Source organism: Pangasianodon hypophthalmus, chromosome 19 (assembly GCF_027358585.1).
Source record: "Pangasianodon hypophthalmus isolate fPanHyp1 chromosome 19, fPanHyp1.pri, whole genome shotgun sequence".
NCBI lineage: Eukaryota > Metazoa > Chordata > Actinopteri > Siluriformes > Pangasiidae > Pangasianodon > Pangasianodon hypophthalmus.
The window spans coordinates 5,052,800-5,067,220 of NC_069728.1; the positions used below are offsets into that span (position 1 = coordinate 5,052,800).

The window sequence follows — 14,421 nt, forward strand, 5'->3', positions numbered from 1 at the left end:
ACCTGAAAAAGAAAGTCATCCTACTGTAAAAAAAAAAAAAAAAAAAAAGAAAAGGTGGTTTGGTGATGCTCACATAGTGAAATGGTTATAGAAACACAAAGTCAGTGTTTTGAAATGATCATCTAAGATTCCAGATTTGATTTGTTAACAAAATATTAATTGTAAGGGCGCAAATTATTTTGAAACCAGTGGTTTGCAGGAAAAAACTGCTCTACTTAAAAATATTTTGTGTTTGGAAAAAAAAAATGGTAAGAACATGTCTAAATAACACTATTCAATATCCTTGTCAAATTATCGGTTATTGTATGTCAAATGATCACTTTGCTTGTTGATATATTAATTTTGAATTAATTATTCTAATGATGTTTACTGCTACCATCAATGTGTTAAACTGCATGGGGTCCACTCAGAATGTGTTGTCCGTTTTGTCTGCAACAGCCATCTTAGAAATGAGGAATGAATTTATCTCTTTTTTTTGCAATATTGCCTATGTTCCAAAAACATACAGCCTACTCAATGACAGATATGCTTATTGTAGTGATTAACCACCTTTACACATTCTATGTTTACACATTTTTTCCCCACATTATACTGACACCACTTAAAAGTAATGCTGTCAGTGGTGTAACTATGCTGACAGCGTAGTGGCTTCTTTTCAATGATGGACAGGGTAGAGGGAAACTAACAAATAGCTGGGCTACAGATGGGCTACAGTCAGTAACTGCATGCCTACAAAGTTCACCTGATAAAATGGCCAAGTCAATCCAGGTAGATGTACAGATAGATGTGGGAACTCAGTGAATATTAAAATCTCATTCAAAAATCAGTTATGAATGGTTTTTTTATTTTTTATTTTTTTAATATACACAATGTGGTCACTTTGCCACCACAGTTGTCGACTGTCTAACAGACCTGGTTAATTCTGATAAGTCTGATTTATCAACACCTCTCGGTAAAATTGAAAGTCACACAATTCTTTATTAATCTTCTGATGAATTCACAACCTATGTGTCCTTGAAAGTTGTCTATGATAAGATTTTGATCATGTTGTATTTCTGGGAATCTTATTGTTACATCAGTGTGGTTGCTTTTGACATTTATATCCTGCATCACATATTTAATACACAGATTTAATTCAAAATGCGTGAAGACTTCTGGCTATAAACTAGTATTGACCTTTAAGCTCATAGTTGGCCCATAATGGTCATTTCCTCTGGGGGTGTTTGCACACATGGGTGGGTGGGCGTGTGTGTGTGTGTGTGTGTGTGTGTGTGTGTGTATATGTGTGTGGGCTGGTTTCCACTAGTGGAACAGGAGAGAGGTATCTGGAGTCCCACCCATTGGAAAAAGAAAAATGTAGATAATATTTGCTGTTTTCATCAGCCAGGCATAATGAAAGAAATCCTGAAATTGTTTTGTTGATATAAAAAATCAGCATACCCCTGTTAAAAATTGCAGGTTTTGATGTTAAAAAAAAAAAAAGAAATAATAAAAAAAGAAAGAAATCCACATAAATCACGTGAAAAACAAATAGAAACATTCTAAAAAAAAAAAAAGAAAAAGAAAAAACTTACAATAACCTAGTTGCACAAGTCTGCACCCCCCTTAACTATTACTTTGTTAAATTACCTTTTGCTTGTAATACAGCACTTTTTGAATTAGAGTCTACCAACTTAGCGCAATTGCTCCAGATCTATCAAACTACTATCAAATTGATATCCTGTGCACTGCCCTCTTCAAGTCATTCCACAACTCTTTATGATAGGATTTAGATCTGGGCTCTGACTGGACCATTCCAAAACGTTGAAATTCTTCTTCTGAAGCCATTCATTTGTTGACTTGGATTTGTGCTTTGGGTCATTATAGTGCTAGAAGATGATTTTACTTAGATCTTCAGCTATGTAACAGAGGCCTGCAGGTTTTGGGCCAACATAGATTGGTATTTGGAGCTATCCATGATTTGCTCTATCTTTACCAGAGTCCTAGTCCAAGCTGAAGGGAAGCAGCCATATAACATGATGCTGCCACCACCATGCTTCACCATGGGTTTCATCAGACCACATTTTGTCACAGGATATGGGGTGATAAAGGTGGGCTTTTTTTGTGAGAAAGGGCTTCCGTCTAGCCACCTTACCCCATAGCCCAGACATGAAAAAGACTAGAGAGAGTTGTCACATGCAGGGAGTGAGCAGTACTTGCCAGCTGTTCCTGCAGTTCCTTTAATGTTTCTGTAGGTCTCTTGGCAGCCTCCTTGATAAGGCTTTTTGTCAGTTTTGGAGGCACACCCTGTTCTTGGTAATGTCACTGTGGTGCTCCATTTTCTTCAGTTGTTGATAATGGCCTTCATTGAGTTCCATGGTACATCTAATGTTTTGAAAATTCTTTTGTACCACTTTCCTAAGTGGTACCTTTCAACAATGAGATCCCGTACATGCTTTATAAGCTCTTTGCAGACCATCAGCAGTTGAAATCAAGACGATGTCAAGAAAATCTAACAGAAACAGCTGATCTTTATTTTGGGTTAATCACAAACACTTTATTGATGACAGCTGGTTAAAAATAACTTTTAAATATGATTTTGAATGTGAACAGTCACATGCCCCATTATAAAATGGTGTGCACACTTATGCAACCAGGTTATTGTAAGTTTGTTCTTTTTTTTTTCTAAGTTGCTTTCACTTGCATTTTGTTGGTTGCTATATCACACTAAAGGTGGGAAAAGATCTGGCATGCTTTATCTTGGTTTCATTTTTCACTAAAAACTGCAGTTTTAACAGATGTGTGTAGACATTTTATATCCACTGTATATCTAACATTATACGGGTAGTTTCTCTTACTTTGAAGGTTGTTATGAAATTTTGATTCACCTCTAAAACAAGGAGTCCACTCCTAGTTACTAAATACACTACATAAGGCACTACAGTACTTTGCCTTGCACATTTGTGTGTTTGCCTTCACTGTATTGCCCAAGACTAATGCTGAGTACTACTAAAGCACTAAATGTTTTTTGATAAAAGACATGAGATTGTGCCAAAACTCATGACTTTTATCAAAATGTTTTCTGTGGCATGACAGACATTTACAGTACTTTACTTGCACTCTACTTTGCCAAAGTGAATGTGGCAACACACAAACTTTGTCACACAAAATATATTGTCTTATTAGAAACCCAAAGGAGTTTAGGCATATTATACTTTACAGATTACGAAATTTCAGGCTGAAAATTTACCTCCAGCCGCCGAGCCAGAATTATAACACAGGAAGGAAACTGAAAAAAGACACAGTGTTCTGCGTCAGCAGCAGAAATCTGTGTGTGTGTGTGTTAGAGAAAGCAAGAGTACATGTGTATCTGTGGCTTTGCGATGAAAACAGCATGAGGGTCTTTGCAGAAATGATGAGGAATGAAAATGCAACATTGCAGAGTTGCCTGATGGCCCAAAAGAGGATATTTAAAACCTCAGTATACAACACTGAATATGTTGCATCTCTTTGCTGAAAGTTAAAACTCATCAAACATTTGATAATTGATAGAATTAGTAAAAGTAACAAGTTATGACTCATGCAAAAAAATGTTAATTAAATTGGTCAGTATAGAAACAGACCTGGAAACTATGTTAATTGTAATGCTTAGCATATTTTCCTCATCTCTCCCAGTACCAGCCCACTGTTTCCCCTGCCATCATCAACAACTGTGTGATATAATGGTAACTACATGTACTATTTTTGGTTGGACATTAAAATATTCATTTCTTAATATTTGTTCAGTGCATAATCATTTATTTATTAAACAAAGGCATTTTGAACAACAACAATAATTTATTTCGCTGTAAAATGTAAATTATTAGACTTTTATGGTCAATATGACCATAATTTATACTGATCTGCAGTTCCGACCATGCCCAGACATACATAATAAAGATTTCTGTAAATAAATAACATCCATACAGGAGCATGTTAGTGTTCGGTAAACAACAAAAATGGCTAATATTTTATATATAGAGGACAGTGAAACATCCTTAGATGATTCCCTGGACTTCTTTCTACACAAGTTTGAGCCTTTCAAATGCACTTTTCCCATTTCCTCCGAACACTGGCCTGCCAAACCTTTGAGGAACACAGTGAGTGCTTATGGGAGTTTAAAAAGGCCAAAGTAATTACTTTGGTGGTCAGAACTGAGCCGGTTTGGCTGGGATACGTTGACAAACACCCAGTCAGACTGCCTGAGCTGATGCATGGAGCCAAGGTTACTTCCGGCTGTCCACAGTTGCTTGCTTCCGACTTGGCAGAAGCCTTCTCGATGATCACTCATGAGCGTTAGCAGCCGTTCGCCTCTCTTTATGTACACTATGTGGGCCAGAGAGTCCCTTGGTTTGCAGTCTTTTGATAGGAACTCCACACGCGAGTAGACAAAGTAGAGGCCTGTCTCATTCACTTGTAAACCACCGTCACGGTACAGAATGCCATCTGTGAAAGCACGACCATGCCTTGACTCCCACTTTAGGGTCTTCGATTTATTGTCCTGGGTTTGTCCTGAATGGATAAGAGGGAAAGATGACATTATTGGTACTCATTAGACATAAGTATGCTCTTGGATGTCTACTGCCCAACAAATTTTAGGTCTAGGTAATATGGAATTTAATTTGCATAATTCAGTGAGATAGAATTGATTTGGTTTGCAATTAATGTGAGGTTTGAACATTACAAATTTAGTATGGTGCAAATTTGTACTTTGTTTACTTGGATAAAGTGCAATTGTTCAGGTTTAACTAATATATACACTAGGATTCTCAAGATGAGGGGTAATCTGCTAAATGCCTCTTAGTAATTCAGCTCTTTTTACCTATCAAATATGCAGATGTTGTTTGCTTGGTCTCTTTTTTTTTGAGTTTTGATTACACCTTGCTATTTGGATAAGGTGTAATTATATAGCAGGATCTACTGAATACATTATGATTCTCTCTTTACCCATCAGATGTGCAGCTGGTGCATGCTTGGGCTCCTTATCTTCTACTTGTTGCCCTGCAAAATTCATTGAATATTGCATGTTAGCATTCTTATCTTTGTAAGCTTGGTAGATTTCATATAAGATATAGATGGAGCACGACAAGGTGAGAGATTAAAACAAGACTGTGTCTTACCGACTAGCCTCTCTGGTGTAATACTTTCAGGCTGTGGGTTTATTTCCTGTCATGAAAATAAGAGAAATAAATAAAACCTCAGGGTCACATCATATATCTGTATGATATTTTTGACTCACATGCATGCATGCATGCACAAACATACACTTGCACATAATTTTAACGCATAACTGTGGATAAATTAGAAACTGTGCATATGGATAAATTAGAAACTATGCATAATGCTCACTCAGTTTGAGTTCATATGAAAACAAGACTGTGCTCTGGTTTAAGTAAAGGATATCCTGTACTGCTGGACTGGTGACCACAATCGTAATGTAAGTGCTTAAGTAAATGCTAAAATTTTCCAGTAAATGTCAGGTTACATATAAGGCACTATGCACCATAAAAGAAAGTTTAAACAAAACAAAGGTTTAAAATATTTTAGAACCATTTTGAATGATGGGGATATGTCCAATATTTAATACACAGGCAATTACCAGTTTATAAAAATTCTTTTTTTAGAGCTCATCTTTTTAGTATTTTTATTAGTGCTTAGTGGTTCAGTCATAGATGGCCTGACTGATCATTTTGTTAAAACATTATGTACCTGTTATAAGAACAAATAATTGGGTTTCTTACAAAAACAATTTTACACAGAGTGATTGCATAGATTTTAGCTTACTGCTATTTATACAGTAGGTAAACAGTCTGGAAAACAAACAGACAGGAAGACAAACAGACAGACACATAGATAAGTCTCACCTGTTTCAGACGTATCAGCTCTGTCTGCAGCCTCATGATCTGATAGGCTCCAAGTCCCAGTGCAGCAAACACTGTCAGGAGGACCATAATCAGGAGGCATCCTGCAGAGCTCATTCCTCCACAGCCCCTTCTCTTGGCCTGGATTCGGGCAGGAGGTAATGTCCAGCAGGGGACTGGGGGAGGTTCGATGCCTGCAGCCTGATGCTGACGAGGAAAGCCTCCTGCAGCATCAACTGTGAACACTGGAGGGTACGTGTACCTAAGGTTACTGTGCATGCTTGCTTCTCTGTGTGTGTCTGAATGGTTAAAGTGTGTCTGACACACAGTATTACACCTCCTTTAAAAAAATTGTGTGGTAGACACTTTCAACACTTCCCACGTTCTTCTTCTTCTTCTTTTCTTCCTTCTTCTTCTTCTTCTTCTTCTTCTTTCTCTCTCTCTCTCTCTCTCTCTCTCTCTCTCTCTTCTTTGTCTTTGCAGAACTCATGCCCTGCCTTAATATTTTGCATACTGATGGTGATGACATCATGGGAAGAAACACTCTCATTCTCTAAAATCAGTCAGCTCTCGAATCAGTCACATCAATAACTAGACCTTTCTTTGACATGTTCTTCAATGAACTGTCAAACATTTGATTTTCTTTTTTAAGCAATGTAAAATTTGGAGTCTGTAATGAAGACAAAACAGTTCACTAGCCCAGCTGATACATACTACAAAACACATATATTATTGTCATCAGAAACTATTATATACAGAGCTAGTGACACAACATTATTGTTGGTTATTTTTAATAATGTGTTGCCATTAATTTATATATTGAGGCCACAAGACAATCTGGTGATCTATTCGGTGGCCATAAAATACTTAACTTGTGGCACTTGTATTGTAAAATGAGTGAGACACAGAGAGAATATTGAAATAGATCTTTGTGATCACAGAAATTTAACCATGGTCACTGACAATATTATTTTATATTATAATATATTATAACATTACTTCAATCTTGGAATGATGCATAGAGACATAGTGGAGTTACTGGCATTGTCACATCGAAATACCCACATCACATCAAGCAAATTCTCAAAGTGAATTTTTTGCCAGTTCCTGTCAAAAATAATTCCCCTCCGACCAAGTATGACGTTCCTACACAAACCTTTTTTTTAAATTAATAAAAATACATAATAAAAAATTTGTGGTCATGAGTTACCTGATATGTGGGCTTCGAAATATTAACTAGTGGCCTATAGTAATTCGTGGCCATGTCCTATTAAAAAATATCCATCATGTTACCACAATGATGCAACTCTGCAATTTACTTCCAGTATTTGCTTTCTTTTCTGTCCAAATCAGCTGACAGTTTGATAGTGCCCATTAGGTAATATTATATGACGCTACCATCGATTTACTATGGTAGTTTATGCTAACCACAATGGTACCATGGTTTACTATGGTACTTTATGCTGAACATGATACTAATATGGTTTAAATATGAGACGATACAGTGACCATGAGGCTTCCATGTTTTTTTTTTTTTTTTACTATGGTACTTGATGGTGACCATGATGCTTCCATGGTTTTACTCTGGCACTTTATGCCCACCATGATGCTGCCATGGTGCTTTATGATATTACCATGGTTTTAATATGGTACTAAATACTATACTTTACTTTAGGGTAACTATGTTTATTACTAATTTAACCATGATTGACTGTGATTTTTACTTACTGGTGCTTACTTGTAACTACACACACACGCATATATATATATATATATATGGCAACGTTTTTTTGAGGTGCAGACAACTGAAACTTACATTGGGGTCAATAGAACATGTCTCCCCCCACATATATATAATGTTTACATATATATATGGATACACACACACATTCTAGTGATGCCAATGTAAGTTTCAGTTGTCTGCACCTCAAAAAAAACATTGCCATCAGTTGGTTGGTAAACTAATTCATATGTTAGTGACAAACATGGTGGCTGCCATGTTCATCTTGATGAAGAAAGGTAATGACTAGAAAGGTAATGTTTCACTGTTGCAGTGACTCTTCCTTTAACAACAGGCTAGATCCTGAGTGCAGTACTTATTAGCTGTTGTTTCAGAACAGCTGAAAACATTTCATTGGTCACTCAAATGTCATACATTTTTAGAATGACCTAGAAAGCATTTTTCAGAAAATCCACATTGTGTGTACCCAAGACCACCAGCATCCTGTCAGTCAGCATGTGCAGTAAGAAAAGGGTGACACTCTAACATACTACATGAAGTGTCAGTGAGCACTCAGTGTGGCGTTGCTAATATGTTTCAACAAACTGAAAGACACTGTGTTCTCATCCAAATAAAAATTTTGGTTCTTTGTTTATGTAAACAATGATGTAGCAGAATAAAGATAGTTTCACAAACCCTACGAAGAACCACGAAGGAACAGAAGCTTCCACATGAAACACGCTTTGTGTGTAAGAGTGTGAGTGTGTGTGTGTGTGTGTGTGTGTGTGTGCGTGTACATGAGTTTGCAGTCTTGCATCCTGCATTCTTAGGGGTCTGCATGAGAACAGAGTGGGTGTTGGGGTGGAGATTCGTGGTGTGGTTTAGACCAGACAAGAGAGCGGCATCACTTTAACCTGTGCCCTTTATGTTGCGTATCCTTCAGACACACACATACACAGATACGCACATACACAGTTTACTGGAACTGGCAACTTGATTTCGTCAAAGCAGATGAGGTCTGTCTGGCGGTTGAGCTTTCCTCATTTGTCTTTGCTAATTTTCAACTGGAAATTGAACAAGGGTTCTACACAAGGGAAATAAGGGTTTTATATTTTTTTCTGTGCTTCACTACAACTCCCCACCCTGAATAAGTCAGTCATTATCACTCATTTTTTGTCCTATCTTTTTCAGCCACTTCAAACTCGTATTCTAAGAAATTGCTTCCTACAAGCAAACATTCTTCTCGTGTCTGCATTTGAATGGTTGGAAACTGAAAGTTATGTCCACTTTACACCAATATAATGAGAAGTCATTTGTATCACTCTCAAAATCTAATTATTAAACCAGCTAAACCACAATAATTTCAATGACAAAGAAGGTATTAATGATCCTTTTTTGAGATGCTTGACATTGACTGCCTCATTTAAGCAGCACAAACAAAAAGTTGGTGTAATGAGCTATCCAAAATACGTAACCCAAAATGGAAGATTTTTGTCACAGCTGTTGATGCAAATTGCGTAAATGACAGTCATGTCGACACCTTGGGGAATTACATCCAATTAAATCTTTCCATGCCAAACTTACGTGGGAACGCTGAATGCTAGTTTTTTTTTTTAATTTTTTTTTTATTAAAATATTAGTATTTTCATAACAAGTCTATAGTCTGAACATACAACCTGATTTTGGTCCTCAGGCTTTATTTATTTTTTTCCAGTATGTGAAAACAACTATAAAAACTGACTAGTATTATATTACCCATATTATCAATATTATTACTATCATTGTTGGAATTATCATTAAAATTAAAATGTGCAGCAAGTTCTTTTCTATTACAGCTAAATATGTGCATGAACTTTATTTCTATTCACAAATCTTACCCTAAAGATTAAAAGTGAAGGCTGTAGCAGCACTGCTCAAGGTTCACGGTTTACTGTTATTGTCAAGGACAACGAAATTGGAGATTTTTGTACATGTTCATATGCATGTATAACTGCATCATATAATGACTGACATGTTAGTTGAAGATGAATCTAGTTGTATAATGTGCAATAATTTGTATTAATAATTTTTAGCTGTACAATGCCAAGAACATGCATCTGTCATATCTACTTGTCTTGAATTCTTATGTAAATTACATTACATTACATTATATAGTACATGTATAACCTGAGATCAGATGAGTAAACGCATGATGTAATATGAAGGAAACTTTTCTGACAGATGCTGTATTATGCAGGTAAACGTTCAGAAGTTTCATTTCTCCCCTTACAGGTATGGGAAACCCTGTCCCTGACTGTGCGTGTGACTAAAGCCACATATGTCCTATTAAAGCCTCACTACTGACAAAAGCTTCATTTCCCCGAAGTGTTGCACACTAAGCAGTTCCCACTGCTGAAGAAAAAAGGAAGAAGGGTTTTGGGGTCGGCGTGGGATGCCTTACAAGCAAACAGACTAGCGGAGCAAGAGTGCGCTTTATACAGAAGTATCACCCGGCTCTCTCTCTCTGACTCAGCATATCTCTGCTTACTGATAATTCAGTAAGATGCAAATGTGGTTGAACAGCTTTTGTGGTGGGGTCATTATGTAATCTCTCCATACACTGAGCTTCACTGTCTCAGTGTGAAACTGCTGAAATGAAGTTAAAAAAACACCCACTCAGGTAGAGCCCAATCACACAATCACATTAGTGATGTGTTCCAGAAGAGACGTTATACCAGTTATACCAGCAAACTCATTCTGAAGCTGATTCCGGGTCTGAGAAGTACAGCGTGACCGAAATTGGCAAAACGAGACAAAGACAAAGAGCCATTTTGGATTTTTCAAACTCTTAGTGTTTGAAATGCTCAAATGCCAAACTTTCATTACCAGTGAAATACTGGTACAGTGTATGTACAGTGAAATGTAAAGTCATTTATTAGAAATCTATTTATTACAGCTACATACAATATTTTTTTTTTAGAAAGCACAAAATGGAAAAAGCAAACAACAATATTTACAAATGTCCATATGAACAAACCAGTGAGATCACAGATATGTTTAAAACTTCAATTATCTTCATCTGAGGAAGATGAGTAGCAGCCCAGTCCCAACACATGTTCTGTCTTACCCTCATTTTGTTCAGTGCAGGGGGAAGGTTTTGTCCCCTGTCTCTCTGGTGGTCCTGGAACTTGGGCTAAAGTTGAGCTGTGCAGGTTGGGGAGGCTGTTACGCAGGACATGTGCCAGGGTGTGTGTTTCATTCTGCTGCGCTGTGGAAGCCCCCCGAGACCCAGCTACTGCTATCGCCAGCCTGGAGTGGTCAAAGGAGAGTGGAAGATCCTGGTCTGGAAGATCAGAGGGGTGTGTAGGATGCGGTTGTGATGAGTTACATACATCCTGCTTATTTGCGGTAGCTGTTGCAGAACTTTCTTGATAATTGGCTTGAACACCAGGAGCAGGGGCACATAGTCTCTTGGCTGTAACAAAGTATGAGCACATTATGTTATGTTTAGGAAGTCTAAAAGAACAGTTGTCTAAGTTGTACAAGTTGATCATGGAGCACTGAGAAATTTAATTTAAGGTACACTAGAATTTGTGGGAAACTGTAGTTTAAATATGTAAAATATGCATCAGTACATATAGATCACATTAGATGACTAACCAATGCACTGATCGCCTTTAGAGTCTGGCCTCCTCTTGGTGTACGCTCTGGGGCTCCAAGGCCGGTGTTTACAGCTGGGGTCTAAAAAGTGCATTTTGTTAAGATAAGCCTTGTACTCTTTTTCCAGTCGCTCAATTTGCTGCTGGAACTCTGCTATCTTCCTCTCTGGGTAGTGGGACAACTGGGACTGCTACAGTTACAACAGAGAGCGAGGTGAAGGAACAAAGAGAGAGCATGTGATCATTTAAGGTGATATTTCTCCCCCAAAACTCATCATTTTTAACATTCAAATGTACAACATGTTTTTATTTTTACTGAAATATTGTACTAGTCAATGTGAGCAATCGCTTTGGTGGATTTGTAGGAACTTGCTTGTTATGCTTAGCTAATACAACACTTTTCAACCCACTATGACTACGATTTATTTTACATGGAAACATATTGTTGGAGTATTAGTATGTAAGGAATAAAACACGACAGAGTTGTTACAGGAACTGAATCAACATCAGTTCAACATCTCCAATAACAGCATGTCCTGAGCTACCACAGCAATTTTTAACTTATTAATGAACCACTTTTAAACTGTTTATAGTTACATTTAATGTTGTGCAACATCAGCAAGACAAGTTTCTGTTATCGCTTACATTATGGCAGCTATAAGCAGTATTTCCCTCATCAATCTCTTTTTTTCTCTTGAAATTAAGAAGAAAAAAAACACAGGTGGTCAGACAAACCAGAAGGTCATCTGTCCTGGAGAGTTTCTGTGTTTAAAAAAAAAAAAAAAAAACCTTACTCTTACAAAGCTCTGCTACCAGAGACTCTTTCCATAAATATCTCCTTAAAGAAAGCTTCACTATATCAGTGATTATACAGTCTTCATTATTAAATCATTCTCAAAATCCACAGGACATAGACTTTGTTTATTCAATTGATCAGATTTTTGGAGCGCTGACCTCGGTGCACTCTCCTGGGCTTGCCCTCTCACCTCCCCCTCGTTGTAAACAAATGCTCATGGACCAGTTCTCAGAAACTACGACTACTAGTGCTACTTTGAAGCTGTTATAACGTACATAGTCACATAGAGCCAAAAAATATGTGTATACAATTTTTACGTAGTGTAGTAGTCTTTTTCTTTTTTTTACTGTCAGCTGTCTATTATGTATACTGGCATAGGTTATCATTTCCTGTTTTGGATGCCATACTGATAACTCCATCATATAAGAGACAACTGCTCAAGTGTGCTAAGTGTGCTCTGTCTATATTTTAACCCTATGGTCATGATGCACACCTTGTAGAATAAAATATAAGGAAATGCAGTTCATGTTACATATTTGAATCTATTTAAAATAATTGTGAAGTTGGACTTGCATCAAATGAACATTCTGAGGCAGATCCAGGAAGCAAAGTGTCCTCAATAACATTGGCTCAGTGCCAGACATATATACACAGTAATAAAAGGGGGATAAACTAGACAAAACTTAGCCTTATATTTCTCGTGCAGTCAGGCCCACCTTACATAATGCCTGGGACCCAGGTCAAACCATTTAAGAAGCCCTTCAGGGAAAAACTACATTTTAAAAAAATGTTTGTAATTAGCCACAAATGTTTAAGTGGCTCTTACCATGAAAACTGCAGCACACCAAACCATTTTACATCAATTTATCTGATGAGTTATAAACAATGCACAGGCCTAGACCATCATAGCTGACCACCATAGCTCAACTGTATTTTCACTGTATTTTTCTTCTTTTTTTTTTCCCCACTGTATTTTTTTTTCTGCATGTCAGTGGACTACTAAATCATCCTGGACCCCTCACATGGCCTGGTCCCTTTAATAATATTAGTAACATTAGAAGATGAGTAAATGCACTGTACAGATGGATAATGTGTTATTGCTCTGACTTTGACTCAAACTATCAAGACTGCCAATGTTATGGTGATACTGATGCTAAACCTCCCTCCACGCATGCGCATAACTCCGGCTCGAATATCATGTAACGTGCATGTAAAGCAAGATTGCCTACAGAGTGTCCACAGTATAAACAGTTCAATCGGAATGAATTCACTCGAATTGGTGAAATGCTTTGCATATAAACACAAGCAATGATATGAACTCCTATAAGCAGTGCACATGTGCACTTCCTGCTATTAAAACAGTGTGCACCACTTCAGGATGATGATGATGATGATGATGATTGATGATGATGATGATGATGATGTGGTGTATACCTGCAGGTAATATTCAATCTCATTCTTGATGCTTGGTATCCACTTCTTCACAGCTGCAACAGAATTTAATGTCGCCTAGAGGAACAATATTAGCAAGGTTAATTTGAAAGACTTAGGAGCAATAACTAATTGTTGTAGAAGTGTGCTGGGATGAATAACTCACAAGTTTTGGTCTTGACGTGTGCACATCTTTAATGCGACCTTCTACATTTAAAAACAGACAAATGAAAACAAGTAAACGCAGGCAGTGTACTGCTCACACAGTCAGAAACAAGGATTAGAAAAAAAGCAAAAGACTGAAACTTGTAGTCTGAACGGAAGGCAGGTTTTACCCTCTCTTTCTTTCTGAAGCCATAATCGATTTAATTTTCCAAGCTGTTTTTCTTCATTCCTAGCCATTCCAGTAGAAGTGGAGTGAAAGAGGGATATCACGTGACACAGCACAAACCGAAAGCAGTGACGTCAGTGAACGTGTGTTAGTCACCGTGTGACCTTTTCATCATCAGGAGACACTGAGCTCCGTCTGGATTCTGGCAAATTACAGTAACTTTAATAACAGCTCTTCTTCTTCTTCTTCGTCGTCGTCTTCTTCTTCTTCTTCTTCTTCTCCTCTACATGGTTGCATTAGCGCCCTCTTTGTAACAGTGTATCAAAGGCAATGCAATACAAGACAAATAACAGAAATAATTATTCAAATATCACATGTGCAAATGGGCCTATGGCTTCCTGAGCAGGAAAGAAGAAGAAAAAAAAAAGAAAAAGAAAAAGAAAAATAGTGGTCACCAAAGAAATTAAATTCACAAAGCAGGTTCAAGAGTTTCTTTCTACTGCACGTTTGCATATTTTTTTTAAGGAAGTGAAGAAAAATACAATATGATTCTGACTCATACTCATGATTCTGATATTCATGATTCATACACCACTCTGTCTCTTTAAACAGAAATTCATTTAATG

General features: G+C 37.2%; 2 protein-coding genes across 2 annotated transcripts; both read right to left on the reverse strand.

Annotated features, from left to right (window-relative positions):
- Positions 1-2,537: 2,537 nt before the first annotated feature.
- Positions 2,538-6,335, reverse strand: faslg (Fas ligand (TNF superfamily, member 6)). Its single transcript, XM_026944604.3, has 4 exons — positions 5,883-6,335; positions 5,139-5,184; positions 4,966-5,019; positions 2,538-4,530 (listed from the first exon to the last, which is right to left on the reverse strand). The coding sequence occupies exons 1-4, from the start codon at positions 6,156-6,158 to the stop codon at positions 4,127-4,129; spliced, it is 780 nt and encodes a 259-aa protein (XP_026800405.1). The 5' UTR covers positions 6,159-6,335; the 3' UTR covers positions 2,538-4,126.
- Positions 6,336-10,499: 4,164 nt separating this feature from the next.
- On the reverse strand, positions 10,500-14,068 carry si:dkey-86e18.1 (uncharacterized protein LOC557342 homolog). Its single transcript, XM_026944581.3, has 5 exons — positions 13,800-14,068; positions 13,631-13,671; positions 13,468-13,542; positions 11,239-11,428; positions 10,500-11,053 (listed from the first exon to the last, which is right to left on the reverse strand). Exons 1-5 carry the CDS (start codon positions 13,864-13,866, stop codon positions 10,644-10,646), a joined length of 783 nt encoding a protein of 260 aa, XP_026800382.3. The 5' UTR covers positions 13,867-14,068; the 3' UTR covers positions 10,500-10,643.
- Between the last annotated feature and the right edge of the window lie 353 nt (positions 14,069-14,421).